Source organism: Lipophrys pholis (genome assembly GCF_963383615.2).
Source record: "Lipophrys pholis genome assembly, chromosome: 2".
NCBI classification, from domain to species: Eukaryota; Metazoa; Chordata; class Actinopteri; order Blenniiformes; family Blenniidae; genus Lipophrys; species Lipophrys pholis.
This window is the reverse complement of record NC_137636.1, coordinates 37,458,548-37,475,458: the sequence shown is the minus strand read 5'-3', so window position 1 is coordinate 37,475,458 and position 16,911 is coordinate 37,458,548. Positions and strand designations below refer to the sequence as shown.

Below are 16,911 nucleotides of genomic sequence, written 5' to 3'. Positions count from 1 at the left end.
GTTTGATTGTCATGTGAGAGTTTTCTTGACGCTTCATTAAGGCCTTTGGGGGAATTATTCCTTTGCATTTGACCCGTCCAGTTAAGAAGTTGACCTTAACTACAGAGGACTCACTTCTCCCCTTGTCTTCTCCAGCTCTCCAAACTCCCTCACGGACAGGAAATCTTTTTCTTTTCTTTTTTCTAACAATAATATGACACGCCGTACCTGCTCAGCCAACTGCCCATCATCGTTGTTAACGTGACTCAGTCTGTCAGTGAGGTCACTGCGCTGGATGATCCATGGGGGGAAGTCCTTAGATCCAACTGCTTTGGTTAAACTGCAGTTTTGTTCAAGGCGATATGGAAACTACTGGAATGAACACCATGAGGTATAAATACGTCTGGAGGAAACTATACAGGAAGGCTGTAGAGTGTATTTTTACAGGAATCGTATCTTCTTTTGGAGTTAGATGCTGTCAGACAAAAGTCCAATGACTTTGCATTTGCACACATGGTGCATGTGGATCATCCAGTGTCGAAAACAGAATTTAATTCCAGGCTGTGTTGCACCACATTATGTAATAACGGTGCAATATGTAATAACGTGACACATTTTCAACTCATTCTGTAATAATCTGCTGCATTTTCTAATAAACTTGTTACATATTGCAACAGTTTTTACAAAATGCAGGTTAAATGATTAAATTCACTCAGTGGAACTTAAAATCTGGTTTCATTTCTTCAAGAAAATAGAGATGGAAATACAGATTGGCTTGTAACTTTAACAATCTAGCAGCCACAACAGCAGCTGATCTATAAAGTTAAGCTGCATTCTACCATAGCTATGTTGGCAGGACACGAGCATAATTTTGTTTTCATTATCAAACATAGAACCATGTATACAAATAAAGGGCAACATTTATTACACAATGCACCAAATAATCACATCTTCTTAAAAAAATAATAAAACGTGGAACACCCACATGTTGTATTAACTGTCTCAATATGTGACCAGTTATTGTAAAATGCAGCAAAGTTTGTTAAAAAATGCATTCAAGACTTTTATTACAAAAATGTGGCTTTTATCACACAATGAGTTGAAAATGTATTGCGTTATTACATTATTACACTATTATTACACTATTATCACACATTGTGGCGCAGCATGGCTGTAATGTGACTGTCAACAGACCAAACACAGTCCCGACCACGCAGGGAGCAAGACATTCGTCTTTGCCTTCCCGACGGGAACCAATAAATATGGGAAAGGAATGTTTCAGTAGTTGGATTCAGAGCTGCTCCATTATTATTCACCGTCTTTAAAATCTTCATGGAGGCTCTCATTCTGTGTCTTTAACGCTGAAAGGTGAGGCGCAGAAAGCCACTTCCAAATAACAGCAGTATTATCGCCTCTTTGTGGTAAGAAGCAGTCCTTGAGTGTGCAGTGTGGTCCGGTCCGGTCCGGTCCGGTCCGGTCACACAGCGCAGGCCCCTTCACACTTGATGTGGTACCGTCGGAGGTAGTCTCTGAGCTGGGGGGGCAGCGGCAGGGCGTCGATGCCCCGGTAGGTGGTGCAGCTGCAGATCACAGCCCTGCACAGGTGCTGCAGTGTGAAGGGGAAGTTCCTGGCGAGCGGCCGGGAAAGCAGGGGCTCGAAGAAGAGGCAGGTGGCCGGGTCGCTGTAGTGCCTCAGCAGGCCCGTCACGCTGGCGTCCCGGTACATGCACGGGTCGCGCACGTCGAAGCTGAACCGTTTCCCGTTCTGCTCGATGCGCGCGTGCAGCGAGCGGCTGTAGCGGCGGAAGCTGACCGAGAAGAGGAACTCGTCCTGAGCAGAGTCCCGGAGCAGGAAGGTTCCCTCGGGCTGACCCTCCAGCAGCTCCTCGGCCTCAAAGCGGTTCAACACGCCCCAGTAGCAGGGGCTGTTGTTGATCTGGAGCAGATCCGGGACCAGGATGTAGTCAGTGTGGCCACAGGGGCCCTCCCCTCCTCCCCCGTGGGGACCGGACGGGTCCCAGTCCTCCAGACTGGTGCTTCCAGGCCCGGGGGAGCAGCAGACGTCGTCCCAGGAGAGAGGCGTCTGTGGCGTGGAGGTAGAAGAAGAAACGTTGGGTTTGAGGGGAGCCGCCGTGTCCCTGAGGGCTCCTGGGTCGGTGGTCTGGTTCTTGATGAGGTGCCAGCATCGGGCCAGCTCAGACTTGGGTGAGAACGGACACTTGTCCTGCATGAGCTCCGACACGTGGATCTTGCGTTTGGACCAGAAGAGCACGGAGAAGGTCCGCGAGGAGCCGGCCGGGTGGTGGTGGTGGTGGTGGTGGTGGTGGTGGTGGGAGCGCAGCGGCAAACACTGGCCCACTGCGTCCTGGAACTTCTGGCGCAGGGAGCGGCGGGACAAGGCCTTTCGACACGCCACGTCCACGTCAGCCGCCGTCAACGCGTCGCCCAGAGCGCTGCAGCTGCACTTCCTCTCCCTGCGCCGCCTCGGACAGGAAGTGGAGCGCAGGCCCAGCTCCTCCGTCCCGCCCGCCTCCGTCCCGCCGGGGCTCGACCCGTTGCGGGCGCTCCGGGAGCGTTTCTTGCCCCGCCAGACGTAGCTGTCCGCACTCCAGCTGCGAAGGCCGCTTTTGGGTCGGGTGTCTGAGCCTCGAGGTTTCTTCTCTGACATGGTGGCGTCCAGTTTTTACCTGTAACACGTTGAGAAGAAACACGTGAGTCCATTCCAGGATTGTGGGAGTAAGTCTAAGGTACTTTGCGTCAGACTGAAAGGAGTAATATTTGTCGTGGAGTCTCAGTAACTAGAAACCTCCACAGTCATTATGATTTCCACTTGAATGAATGAATGAATGAACTTATTTGGATTTTCTACATGTGCATAGAAAATAAAACATTCAAATATATATTAATCATTTTGATGACTTGTAAAAAACTCGAGCGTGACACAAAAAAGTCATAAATAAGACTTATTTCTGTAGTGGTTCTCATAAAAACAAATAAATAAATAAAAATAATAATAATAATAAAAAGCTCTTTAAATTTCACATGCTTCTACATTTTAGTTGATATGTTGTAAATACTCTTCTTTCTTCTTGGTTTTCTTATTATATGAGGTTTTCTTAAGTTTTGAGGGTAAAAATAACCATTACGTAATCTAGGTTAAAAAGCGTTGAGGAGAGAAATGTTAACTTCCAGGAATAAAAGTTTCGGTAATGAACCTTGTTTTGAACTTCACTGCTGTCTTTTAAACTCCAAGTCATCAGATGCACAATAATTCACAAACTTCAATCGTCAAACATTAAAACCTTTTCCAGGTCTGTGTGTACAAGGCAGCTCGCAAATAATCTCGTTCAAAGTGGAGTCCTGTGAATTTCTCTCACTCTTTCTCCCCATGCCTGAGCCGAGTCCAATCATGACTAATTAAGACAAAAACTGTTCAAAATAAGCATCAGGAAGCTGATGATCACAGCTGGTCCACACTCTGTATTTAAAGATCCAATAGATGATCTTACCTCCCAAACATGGTCAGAAAAAGCTGCATGTCCATGTGACGGCCGGTTGTTCGCTGCACTTTGGCCGCCTGCAGCCTGTAGTCTGCAGCCTTTCTCCCCTCTAACAGATGGCCGACTCCTCTGCTTCCTATATAATTATGATGCCACGTCCCTGAGGGGAGCAGCAGTTTCCTCTCAGCCCGGGCCGGCTGTGAATGAATGAACCAGGGAAAGAGGGCTGGTGGCAGTGAGGGGGGGGGGGGGGGGGGGGGGGCGGGGTCAGACATCCTCTTCTTCATTTCACATCCCCCGTTTACACATTCACTGACAAATTCCATGTCTGAGAAAATAAATAAATAAAGGAGAAACAGAGCAGCCAGAGAGTGCTTCTTCATTCACAAAGTGGATTATTCCGGCTGGTAATTCTATTTCTGAGGAGCTGATGTGAGTTATTTTAACTTCATCAGGCATTTAGCTTAACTTAAGCCATAAGACGTGAACGTAACACTCTATACACAATAAATGCCCCAGAATCCTCCTTGTACAGCTCCATGCTTGCCCCTCACACAGGATCTGTTATAGACCTAACTCATTACTACACTGATTTTGTGACATAAAGAAAATCTGAAAGATAATTTGTTGTTAATTTCAAAATAAAAAGGTAAATTACACAGAAACTTGTATTTTTGACTTATTTTCACATGCGGAATAAATTGATCATAACTGCCCAATGTGACATATATGGGGTATTATTAAAACAAAAACATTAGAAATGGGTTTGAAACGCAGAACATTCCTTTGAGGAGAAAAGGTTCTGGGTTCTTATGGGTTAAAGCATCAAAGTACATGAACGTGTTAAAAGTTCCTAAATGGAGAACGCTAAAGCTCCAGGTTATTCCTCCAGGTTATTCCTCCAGATTATTCCTCCAGATTACCAGCAGACTGAGTGGAGTTCCACACATGCAGTCCAGAAGAGGAGACACCCAAACATTCTAAAAAGCTCCACTTATTGATCGAAGAAGCTTTAAGATTCCCAGTTAGAACTTCCTGCAGGTCCGACTGAAAGGACTCATCCATCAATATGAAGTCATGCGCGCGGCGAGAGAGTTGGACTCACTGTGGATGACATTTTAGAAGATCTATAATTCATGAAACAAATAGGCCGCGTCTATCCAACAAATAATATTACTCCCAGAGGCTGAGTGTGTTTCTGCGTGCCCTTTCTTCTCCAGCAGATCGAGGAGAGTCGTCAATAAATGTCTGACATCCCAGATAATATAGTGACACTCAGCTTCCTCTGAACTGAATATTTAATGCTCTACACATTATCACACAGCCGGCAGGACGATGATGCCACATGTTCTGGCAAGAAACCAGATCAATTCATTTGACTCCTAACAAGTGGCTCAGAGACTTTTTTTGTCTCCCAAGAGTCGAAGGTTTGGAGACGCTGGAGGTGCGTAAATCCTTTTATCACTCAAACAGGATGAGTGTGTGTGTGTGTGTGTGTGTGCGTCTGCCCGTGTCAACAGCTGTTCTGAATCACACTCACCCTCTGTCAGGGTCAGGGTAGTTTAAGACGAGTTTCAAGGTGGGACTGAGGTTGGTATGGCTGAGGTTACAGGAAATCTGCAGGAAATCAGTGTGTGTGTGTGTGTGTGTGTGTGTGTGTGTGTGTGTGTGTGTGTGTGTGTGTGTGTGTGTGTGTGTGTGTGTGTGTGTGTGTGTGTGTGTGTGTGTGTTTTCTCAGTCCATTATTCTGTCAAATCAATTGGATCCACCATTCAATGAAGAGGCTGAATGTTTCATGGCGAGTGCGGTAAACGAGGAGTTTCTGAGAATCGATGATTGACAGGAGGAAACTGTTGCCTTGGAGGAGTAGCCCTAAGTATAAGTATTATGTAATCACATTACAAAACCAATAACAGACAGCTTCTGGAAAAGCTGGCAAATCAAAAAAAAAAGGAAAATGTCTTTCAAATTTTACCAGCAACAGCTTGAGTTGGTCTAAACTGAATTATGTGGATAAATGAGCATTTAGTACAAGGATGAGAAATGAGAATTTAATTAAAAGGCTCCAGTTATGGAACCTTCTAGATAAGGACAGAAAAGATTCTAAAACACGCGGTAGATTTAAAAAAAAGTGATTAAAACAAAGATTTTACTGAAATAAAAAGAAATGATGAAGGACGATCATACTGAATTGACTAAATTACAAATTGTTTAGTTGTTTGTTTTCTTAGTTTTTAAAAAAAATATAACTCTAATATAAGAGTGGCAAAGTCGGCCGCTCAGACTTTATAGTAAAGTTGTTTGATATTCACTGTTTGCCTTACATGTTCATTGGGAAGGATTAATTGAGATGAAGAGGCGTGTTTACATTTCTTAGGCCAGAGGCGTCCAGGACCATGAATGAGACATGAATCTTTTCCTTCACTTCATATTTTGAGTTTTGTTTGGTTCCCAGCAGCAAACCTTTAATTAGACTTCAATTTGCCTTGTTTTGTTGAGAAGATCACCGCCAACATCATCAACTTTATCATCCACATCATTTACAGAGCACCTTTTAAAAAAACCTTTTGGAATGCTAAAACTCCAGTCAAAAGCTTTTTTTTTTTATGGACCAGAATTTTAATTTGCTGCAGCAGCAGCAGCAGCAGCAGCAGCAGCAGCAGCAGCAGCAGCAGCAGCAGCAGCAGCAGGGCCTCTGAGTCACACTCAATCTGTTCTAAATGGTTCCTCAGTATTTAAAATGGATTTCACTGCTATAGCCCACAAAGAGCTTCTCACTGTTAGTCCCATCTACACACACACACACACACACACACACACACACACACACACACACACACACACACACACACACACACCAGTGGTGACGGCTGCCGTGGGGACATGGGGGATTGAACATGCAACCTTCCAATCAAGCTTTAAAAGCAAATCTATTTCCAAATAAACTTTAAAAATCACCGCCTCTTTAACCTCTGTAACGTGTTGTGAAGTTTTCTTCTTTTCATTGCTGTTGTTCAGTGAGTTTGTAGTTTCCTTCAACGGTATTTTCCTTGAATATTGTACTGATTATATTAAAGGGTCATATTATGTAAAATTCACTTCCTAAAGGTTTTCCAGCAGTACTAATCGTCCTCATACCTGGACTGATGCCCCAGAAGTGAAGACAGTCTGTCCTCTCTGTCCCTGGCTTGTTTCAGGTTTTAAAAAGTGTGTTGCTCCAACCAGCCAATCAGAAATCAAACCCTATATAGTGTCATCGGGGGTTCAGCCAATCCCAATCAAGGTAGGCCCTCCCTTTGACTCCTCCCACAATTAGGCAGCTCTGCTCTGGCACATGGCACCACGAGAGGAAGTACTTCCTCCTCTTCCCAAGATGGGCATGTGTGGGCGGAGCCAGTCCAGCTCACACAGACACAGCAGATTCTGAATGCAGCTCCTATGATCCAATATACAAATGAGGGAAATGAAGGAGGAGCTAGAAACTCTGAATACAATCTATGAATACAAGAATAAAATCTACGGTGCAAGTTGCAATGACTTGTGGCGACCAAACAGACACTTTTATTGGATTGACTCATTTTTTTGAGGAAATCTGTTTTTCTACTGTGAATCTTCTGCTTTGGTTTCGTTTGTTTGTGTTTCACTTTTCATTGCTGAAGCACTCTGAGCTGTTTGTTTGCAGGCAGGATGCCACAGAGCTAAATTGAAGATAATCTGATCACCCATTCATATGGAAATTAGCTTTCTAAATGCTTGTTAACCACAACTCCACCTTGGAGTCAGGGATTAGGATGATGATATTTCACTCGGGAGTACACTGTAGTACCTTCATTTGTTACTGCTATCCACACGTAGCCTACTCCTCTTTGTTGCTGTTATATAAATCACTCACATGAGGGTGTGATACACTTTTCTTCAAGAAGTTCCTCCACCGGTGGATGAAATCCAGTCGGCCCATTAACCTGCTGCAGCCAGGACTGGGCCGGGGGCTCGTATGGGTCCACATTACAGAGGCATCGATCGGCAGAGCGGCACAGCCGACAGGAGCGCTCATGAATAATCGATGCAGGTCTGAATGAGCGGAGACGCTGCTCCTTGCTTGTATTTTTGTACGAAGGCTAAAACAGTTTTCATTGACGTTTATGCAGCTGGATGGAGTGAAAGTACACGTGTTACAGTCTGAGTGGGTTTGTTTGCAGCAGTGGACGCATGGATACGATCAAATCTGAAATCAGAACGCAAAAACTGAGAAAAACTTCCCATTGGAGTGGCTGGGAATCAGGTGGAAACCAGACAAAAAATCCGACCCCATATTTCAGCCGGAGACTAAAGTTAACTTTTACAACGTTGCCGCTCCTGTTCTCTATTCAGACGTGACAATGTCTTTATCCTGTCTTCTACCCATTATAACCTGTGAGCCTTTCAGTTTGATAACAACGTCCAAACTCAGTCGTTAGTGCTGGTTTGTGCTGAAAGAAACATCCTTTGTGCAGTTTTAGTTTTTATGGTATAATGGTTTATTAGATGATGATGATGATGATGTCACTCAGCCCCCCACATTCTCCAAATTGAACAAAAATGGTGTCATAAATAAAGTCTCCATCTGAAAGTATGGCCAACACGGAGTGGTTCACATGTGAAGGAGTTTAAAGGAAAGTTGAAGGGTTTTCCCATCTGCTCGTATTTTTTAAGTTTAAATATTTAAAAGGTATGAAGAAGTTTAAAGAGGTTTTTGGAACAGTTTAAACTTGGTGAAGGTTTGAAGAAGATATAGGCTCAAGAAGTAAAAACTGAGAGAAAAATTGTGGAAAAGTTAAAATATTTTTTTTAAAAGTTTAAAATATATTAAAAAGTTACAACATAGCAAGAACGTCTTTAGAAAACTGCACATTTTGATATTTGAATGGTTCAGCTCAGCATTTATGAGATGTGAAAATGGGAACATTAAAGATGAGTACTTCATTTAGTCATGAATTGTACTTTTAAATATTTCTATGAGAAGTATATTTTATTGGGAATATTATATGGGGTGAAATATATCCGACGTTAGTGACGGTGTTACTAATTGTTACGTTTCTGTTCTCGGGTTAGAATAAAGACGTGTGAGATCATCGGGATGTGCTTTCATATGGGCGAACCAGCAGGAAGCTCTCGGCCTGAAAAGTCTTTATAGGAACAAGAACAACCAGAGTGCAGAAAAGGATCATGATCAAAATGAACTCCGGCGTGTTCAGAAGGAGCTGCAGATAAAAAGTTCCCCACTGGAGGAGGACCAGAGGATGAAGAAACCACGGAGACTCTTCATGTCGAGCAGGAGACCCTTAACGTTCCTCCGAGCTGAGAAGAAGATCCTGGGTGAGGAGGCCAACAAGGTCTACGAGGAGAAAACCCAGGCCACAGAACAAGAGAAAAGAGGCTTCCCGAGGCTGCTCTCCAAGAACAAGGGCAACAGAAGACAGAGACACAGTGGAAGAGGCCAAGGAAGTCGACAAGAGAGTCGCAAGTAGAGAAAAAGGAACCGACGCAGAAATCAAGAAGACAGACAAAGAAGGACGACGGTTTCTGGTCCAGAGAAAGAAGAAGGGGACACCAGAGGGTTAGAGTGCAGAGAGATCAGTCACTTCAGCCTCTCATGGCAATAAAGATCTTTTTATGTCAAATCTTCTGAATTCTGTTGTTCATTGAAACGCAGCTGAGTTGAAAGTCCAGCATTGAATGTGAACGATGATGAGTGGTACACAACGACCCAGCAGTGTGTGCTGGACTGTTCTGTGGGCTTTCAGGCGGACACTGTTATTTTTCAGCCTGTACACTTTCATTGCTGAAATAATTATCATTTTCCAATTGTCACAATAAAGTTGCACTGCAGGCTTTTTCCTGCTGTGGAGACGCACCGTTGCACTGCATCTTTTCCTCTTTTACTGAACTCCAAAAGCACACAGAACATTGATTTGAACCCTTACATGCATGAGCCACCAGTACCTACACCCTTCCATGAGTCAAACATGACCCCAATTACAATCAATGCGTTTCTGCAACAAATTTAAGAAAATTCTTTAATTTTGGTTGGAAATGATGATTTCTAATGATATTTTAGTGAACAAAACAATGATTTGATTGTTGATGTGCTCATTTATAAACATTTTATAGATCATTATGCTGTAATTGGTGGGCTTGATCAGCGTATTCTGCAGAAACTTGGCCCTCCCTCTGAAAGGCACAAGTTGTTCATCCACTGTGACACAATGACTGGAGATGGATTTCTGCCTGCAAGTGACCAGGAACAGTCCCACATGAAGCTGAAGGCTGCCATGGGGTCTGGTTCCACTCGGTAGGCTCTGGTCCTCTTGGCATCAAAGCACAGCAAACAGCAAATCTCACCAAAACGTCCAGTTGACATTGTGGTCTTGCTCACTGGGTTATTTAGAGGACTGAAGAGTACACGGATTGGTACATCCAAGTTCTTCTCTCTTCCTTCAACAATGGTCCATCCATTGAAGGTCCTGAGCTCATCTTTGTTTACATTTTTACACTCATTCCTTCTGTCTGTTGCTTCTCTTCGTCCCTCCATGGCAGCAACTCTTCAAATATAAAACCAGTGATAAACAGCTTCCATGCATCTGGAGAGGAGGCGGTGGGAAAACCAGGTGAAGGTTCTGAGTCAGGCCTGGTATGTGAGCCTGACTGGGGGGAACTGACCACTCCCTCACACACACACACACACACACACACACACACACACACACACACACACACACACACACACACACACACACACACACACACACACACACACACGCGCACACACACCGATTAACCAATAACTGTATAATAGGCTAACAGTAAGAGTCAAATACTGTTAGCTAACATTTCAGTACTGACATTACTTTGTAGTTTTCTAACTATTGTCTACTTTGTTGACTAGTACTATGTCACAGAAAAGTCATGGACGTGGAAAATAAACTTCATAAATGAAGACACTGCATGTTGCTGTGTCAAAACGACCTCCTGGGTGGTGAGACTGCTGACATCATGTATGTAAGTGGGACAGTAAATGTTTACCGACAGTCAGTTGATCAGAATTAAAAGTTCCCGAGGTTAACCCTTGATATGCCATAGGAAATGCTCAGGGTCATTCTTGACCCCGCATATGGAAAAGAGGGGTGATACTCGTGATACAAAAACTGCAATTTCTTATTTTAATTTTTTTTTAAAAATGCAAATGGCCTCATGTCACAAACATGTTTCCTGAGGAATACCTGGAATATGAACATATAGAAACTTTTCATTTCAAAGATTTTGACAAAAAACAACCCATGGGGTCATTCCTGACCTCAGCTATGCATCTAAGGGTAAAAAAACATATTCAACAAAGATGACAGTACACCAAACAAATACTGTGAAAGAGGCTGAGTCATGCTCCACCAGTGATGCCGGTAACCCGTTAATTAGTCACGTGTTACTCTCATATGACCACATTTTTCAGTAACAAGTAATCTAACACGTTACTATTTCCAAACCAGTAATCAGATTAAAGGTACTTCTGTGTGTTACTGTGTGTTACTGTGTGTTACTGTGTGTTACTGTGTGTTACTGTGTGTTACTGTTGCAGCGTCCAACAGGACAAGTTTCTTTTCTGCAAAGCCGCTTTATTATCAAACAGAACCAGCTGCTCCTCGGTTCTCCTCCAAACTGACCCATGCAGTGCATGCAGTGTATCTGCACACTCACCTGACCCGCCCCCTTCTCCACTCTCAGCCAATCACAGACCAGCTCGCGCTGGCGGTGTGCTCAGGTGACACAAAGCAATAGTATTAGATATTTTTTTAATCTCTATTCTCTCTGGATTCTGCATGTTCCCTTACTGTGGCTGGATGAGGAAGCAACAGATCTGAGATAATTAGGAATTAACACAATTATTTAATAAACAAAGACAATCTCACCACACGGCAGCTGCACAGGACGGCCGTGCTCGCTCCGACTTAAGGTAGGAAAAAGGGAATGGAACTAAAGAAACACAGACTTTTGAATGAGAGAGGCGGACTTCCTCTATCCAGGTCCTCCCTGTGACCCTTGACCCCTTGATCATTCCGGCGTATCAAACTTCTGTCCTCGACTCATCCATTCTAAGGCTTTACATCAGGCTTACATTTCATCGTAAGGCACTTTCTTTAGGATTTACTGATTTCAGTTCACGAGTTCAATGTTTTTTGTCTTTTTTACTCCAACTTCATCTGTCCTTTATGTCCCATGTCCAACATGTCTCCAGGACAGCCTTCTTCCATCTAAGGAATATTGCAAAAATGAGAAACTTCTTGTCCTTCAAAGATGCAGAACAAATGCTTCCTGCCTTTGTGACTTCAAGATGAGATGATTGTAACTCCCTAATGTCAGGATGTCCAAACTCCTCTGTTAGGATCTTCCAGCTAGAGCAGAACGCTGCTGCAGGTTTACTAACCAGAACTGGAAGAAGAGAGCACATCTCCCCAGTCTTAGCATCCTTACACTGGCTTCACATCAAATCTAGAGTAGAATTCAACATCCTTCTGATCACATCTAAAACTCTTCATCACCAGGCTCCGTCCTATATGGAGAAACTTCTAGAAGTGTCTCACCCTCCACGAGCCCTTGGCTCTGAGGATGCAGGACTGTTGGTAATCCCTAAAGTCCTTCAAAGTAAAAGAGGAGGCGGGAGTTTCAGCCACATGGCTCCTTTACTCTGGAATCAACTAGCAGCCTCGGTCCGAAGGGCCCACACCATTAGTTTATTTAAGAGGAGACTAAAAAGCTTCCTCTTTGATAGAGCTTCTCATTAGGAATAAAATAGGAGCACTAAGTTGAGCTGCTCTAGGCCTAGACTGCTGAGGGGATTTCCTCTCTCCCGTTAAAGGGAGGAACTCTACATTTGGAGCTTCTGTTTCTTGTCTTTCTTTCTTTCTCTCTGTGTAACAACATTACTGGAGCCACCAGATCCTGACAGGAGGGGAGCAGGATCCAGGGGATCAGACCCAAGACTCCCAGAGTGGACTTACCACGGTCCTACTACCCGACCCCCCCACAGCACCGGGACCCCCCCACAGCACCGGGACCCCACCGCAACGGCACGGCCCTTAAACTCCAGACTGAGATTGGTTCATCATCAGACCAACGCTCATCATAGACTTTTCTTAGTATTTGTACTTCTCTGGCCTGTCTGCCTCTCTCTCTCTCTCTCTCTCTCTCCCTCTTCTATTCCTCTCTCTCCCTCTTCTATTCCTCTCTCTCCCTCTTCTATTCCTCTCTCTCTCTCCCTCTTCTATTCCTCTCTCTCTCCCTCTTCTATTCCTCTCTCTCTCTCTCTTCTATTCCTCTCTCTCCCTGTCCTATCCCATGTACTTCTCCCCCCAACCGGTCAAGGCGGATGCCCCCCCCCCCCCCCCCTTCCAGAGTCTAGGGTCCGCCCCACGCTTTCTTCCTGAAGAGGGACTTCTTATGAACTTCTCTCCATGTGAGGGAGTTTTTCCTGGTTTCCACTGTTGCTTGTTCCATCTGCTGCTCTGGAAGGTTTAGTTGGGTTCTGTTGTTCTCTATCATTGTAAGAGGCTCTGAGATGTTTGTTGATGTGATTTAGCGCTTTACAAATAAAATTGAATTGAATTGAATTGAACTGTAGCCTACAATTGTTCCCTTTGAGGCACAAATATGTTATGTTTACAAGGTTTCCACAGACTTTCAGTTTGCACTATTCTTGTTGCACTAAATATCCATTGTTACAGGAATGTTCTCTTTCTAATGTTTTCTATTAGTCTATACAATTAAGTAAAAAAAATAAGCAATTTATGTTTATTTAAGCCAGATGGAATTCTGTTAAACAAAGATGTATTTTTGTTCTAGTTATGACAGGTTTTCTATTTACGAAAAGTATTTATTTTAGTCTGTTCATTTTGTTAAAAATATAAAGCTAAATATTAATCTGTTTCCAATGTGTTCATATCACAAAAAAATGCATCTACTTAAATTCAGGTTAAAATCAAATAGTTAAAAAAAACATTTCACACACAAAAAAAGATTTCCCCCTCCGGAAAGGCCAATGGCAATGTGGTCGGCCGGCCTGCCAGTGAGGGGTTGGTAACCCTAATGCTAACACGAGTTAGCATCGCTAGTTACCATCATGAGCTAGCAGGCTACACAGTTAGCATACAAACACGAGTTAGCATCGCTAGTTACCATCATGAGCTAGCACGCTACACAGTTAGCAAACAAACACGAGTTAGCATCGCTAGTTACCATCATGAGCTAGCACGCTACACAGTTAGCATACAAACACGAGTTAGCATCGCTAGTTACCATCATGAGCTAGCACGCTACACAGTTAGTGTACTAACATGAGTTAGCATCACAAGGTAGCAACGTCACCGAGCATCAGCTCGCGATGCTCGGTGTATTTGGCAGTAGGAGGGAGGCACACAACATTTCCTCTGGAATGTTCTAGTCTATATATCTTGTCTCCTGTGGCTCTTAGAAGCATTTATTTTATGTGCAGCCATCCATTGTCATTAGAGGCCTCCTGTCTGAGTGTTGTGGGGCTGGAAAGTGGAACAATACTACACTTTAATGGCTTTGTTTACCTTGTGCGCTCCCATCTGCAGGGCCCCACACTGGTTTGCATTGTTTTGAAACTGTGTGGTTTTGTGGATAAGGAGGTTATGAAGGGGATGTCCGGGTTTACTTGGGTTAAACACTAACGCAAATTCATTACAAAGACTCATTATTTTATAAAAAAAGAGCCGTGAGAATCGTACACAATGTTGGCTTTTGTGATCACACCAATTCACTGTTCTTACTAGGGATGTCCCGATCAGATCGGTAGATATTGGATCGATATTGGTGATTGGTGAGGGATCAGGAATCGGCAAATCCAGCCGATCACCCCGCCGATCTAAATTAAAAAAACATAAAAATAAAATTTTCCCGTCAGCTGCCGTAAAGCGAGCCCCATTTGAGACCTGCCGTAAAGTCACGTGAGCAGCTTAAAGCCATTGAGAGGATAAAATATCAGCAGTCTGGAGGGATTTTAAGGTTCATAACCAAACCAGTCCAGCAGCCAGTTGTACTATTTGCTTCGTCACAGTCCTGAGAGGTGGAGCACCAGAGCTTCACCACGGTCCTGAGAGGTGGAGCACCAGAGCTTCACCACAGTCCCGAGAGGTGGAGCACCAGAGCTTCACCACAGTCCCGAGAGGTGGAGCACCAGAGCTTCACCACAGTCCCGAGAAGTGGAGCACCAGAGCTTCATTTAACACAACTAATCTGATAAGACATCTAAAAAGTAAACATCCAGCGGAGTACGCTCAGCAAAGACGATCATCTGTGAAAAAAGATGACGTAATCGCCCCCCTCCTCCTAAGGTGTTAGGAGACTTCCTAAAGGAGTTAGGAAAGGCGATCACGTTTTTGTGACAGTCAGACCACATTTCCACTAGGTGGCATAATAATAATGCGACGGCGGTGAAGGTTAGTCGTCGACGTCTGTCGTAGTGAAAAAAGTAGAAATTAGGGATGTCCCGATCCGATCGGTAGATATCGGTATCGGATCGGGGCCGATATTGGTGATTTGTGAGTGATCGGGAATCGGCAAATCCAGCCGATCACCCTGCCGATCTAAAAAAAAAAGCGCGGTCCGCAACGTCTCCTAATAACCACAACAATCAGGGACTACAAGCTCCGGTGGAGCTGCAGAAGCTAGAAGCAGGTGAAGCGGGGCCATAGACCTATAAAACTAGAGTTATATATAGTGCTTTATGTGTTTATGTGCAGAAGTCTACTTCTACATTTCTATGTGGTCTGTCTTCTTCTGCTTTCTGTTGTGTTTGGTGAGTCACAGCGCCCCCTAAAGGCAATTGGGAATTGGGTTCTTCTGATTGGTTTTACTGAATACTGTTTATGTTGTAGTTTTTTATAGTTTATATGTTAGTCAAACTGATTTACTGGGTTTCATTTATTTATTATTATTTTTTTGCCACAAAATCCAGGTGAAGTTGTTTAAGTTAATATAAATAAGAGAAACAAGACTGCAGAGTGTAATTGGTTTGTTGTTGTAATGACTGAATAAAGTTTAAATAAGTTCTTAAGTCATTCTGAGAAGAATTTTGATTCAATAAGTGAGTTTTACAATAATTTCTAGGTAAACAAAGCTTCTGCCAATAGTGCTTTTAGCTTCAGACATCCTAGTCGCTCCAAAAATACACTATTGAGTATATTTGCAATAGCAATGTAAGTACTGGATCAGGAAAGTATCGGTATCGGTCAATACTCAATTCTGAAAAATTGGATCGGTATCGGGGGCCATAAAGTGTGATCGGGACATCCCTAGTTCTTACATTTGAAAACTTTAAAGTTCTCTGACCTGATGGAGTTCAAAATTGTCCAAATACTGTTTAAAGCAAAGAATAACTTGCTGCCGGGCAATAATCAGAAAGTGTTCAGGTACAACTTCAGGGTAAAATTAGTTAAAATCTCAAAGTCTGCACCACCCAGAAAAGCTTCTGTATCACCATCCATAGTGCAAAATTATGGACTAATTTATGTATGGAGATTAAACAATGATCAAATTTAATACAGTTATAAAGAAAATATCAAGAGCTGATTCTGGCGAGGTATAGGGTTTAGTCATGAGAGCAAGGCATTGTGGGTAATGGTGTTGCTCTGTTTATTGGTGTTTTTGTTATTTGGGTGTAGTTAATGTAAATTCGGAAAAATAAAAAAATTTTAATTTAAAAAATTAAGAAAAGGGTCCCCCGGCTAGCTCAGTAGGTAGAGCATGAGACTCTCATCTCAAGGTAGAGGGTTCATGTCCCACGCCGGGCGCCACCTTCCTGTGGGCTCTCCACCTGCAGGAAGGTTCTTAATGGTGCAATGTGATCTGGGTGACGGTGTTCAGACTGACACCCCCACCACCCGGGAACGGAGAAGCGGGAGAAAATGGATGGATGGATGGAATTTAAAAAATAAATATATGTATATATACATGTATATATATATCTTTTGTGTGATTTACAATGTTAAAAATGTAAAGGCGTAAGATAAAAAGGATACACTGCTTCGTACCTCCTTTCTAACATGGAACGCACATCTTGTCAAATTGGAGTGTGTCTCGTAATTTCTGGATTACTCATTTGGATGAGTGTCGCTTTTTTGTTTTTATTCATTCTGTTTGTTTCGCTTGTCTCTTTTCAAAAAATGTTGTACATGTTCGTAAATAAATAAATAAATAAATAAAGGTGGTTCAGGTTCAAAATCTCCGTAAAGAGGTGGTAGAAATTGTATTTAAATGTGTTCAAAGCTAAAGAAAATCTTTAGTCTTTCTTTTTAATCTTTTAATAATTAGATTTTCATTTTCAGCCAGTAGTTGTTGACATTTGAAGCACAACTCCTGTTTTCCAGCGACAGTTTCA

General features: G+C 43.2%; 1 protein-coding gene across 1 annotated transcript; it reads right to left on the bottom strand.

The window, feature by feature from the left end:
• Positions 1-1,030: 1,030 nt before the first annotated feature.
• socs4 (suppressor of cytokine signaling 4) lies at positions 1,031-3,574 on the bottom strand. The gene is made up of 2 exons (XM_080492954.1): positions 3,489-3,574; positions 1,031-2,666 (listed from the first exon to the last, which is right to left on the bottom strand). Exon 2 carries the CDS (start codon positions 2,645-2,647, stop codon positions 1,457-1,459), a length of 1,191 nt encoding a protein of 396 aa, XP_080349080.1. The 5' UTR covers positions 2,648-2,666; positions 3,489-3,574; the 3' UTR covers positions 1,031-1,456.
• Positions 3,575-16,911: the final 13,337 nt, after the last annotated feature.

Excerpts from the sequence above, each read along its gene's own strand:
- socs4 (XM_080492954.1), bottom strand. The coding sequence starts at position 2,647 with ATGTCAGAGAAGAAACCTCGAGGCTCAGACACCCGACCCAAAAGCGGC.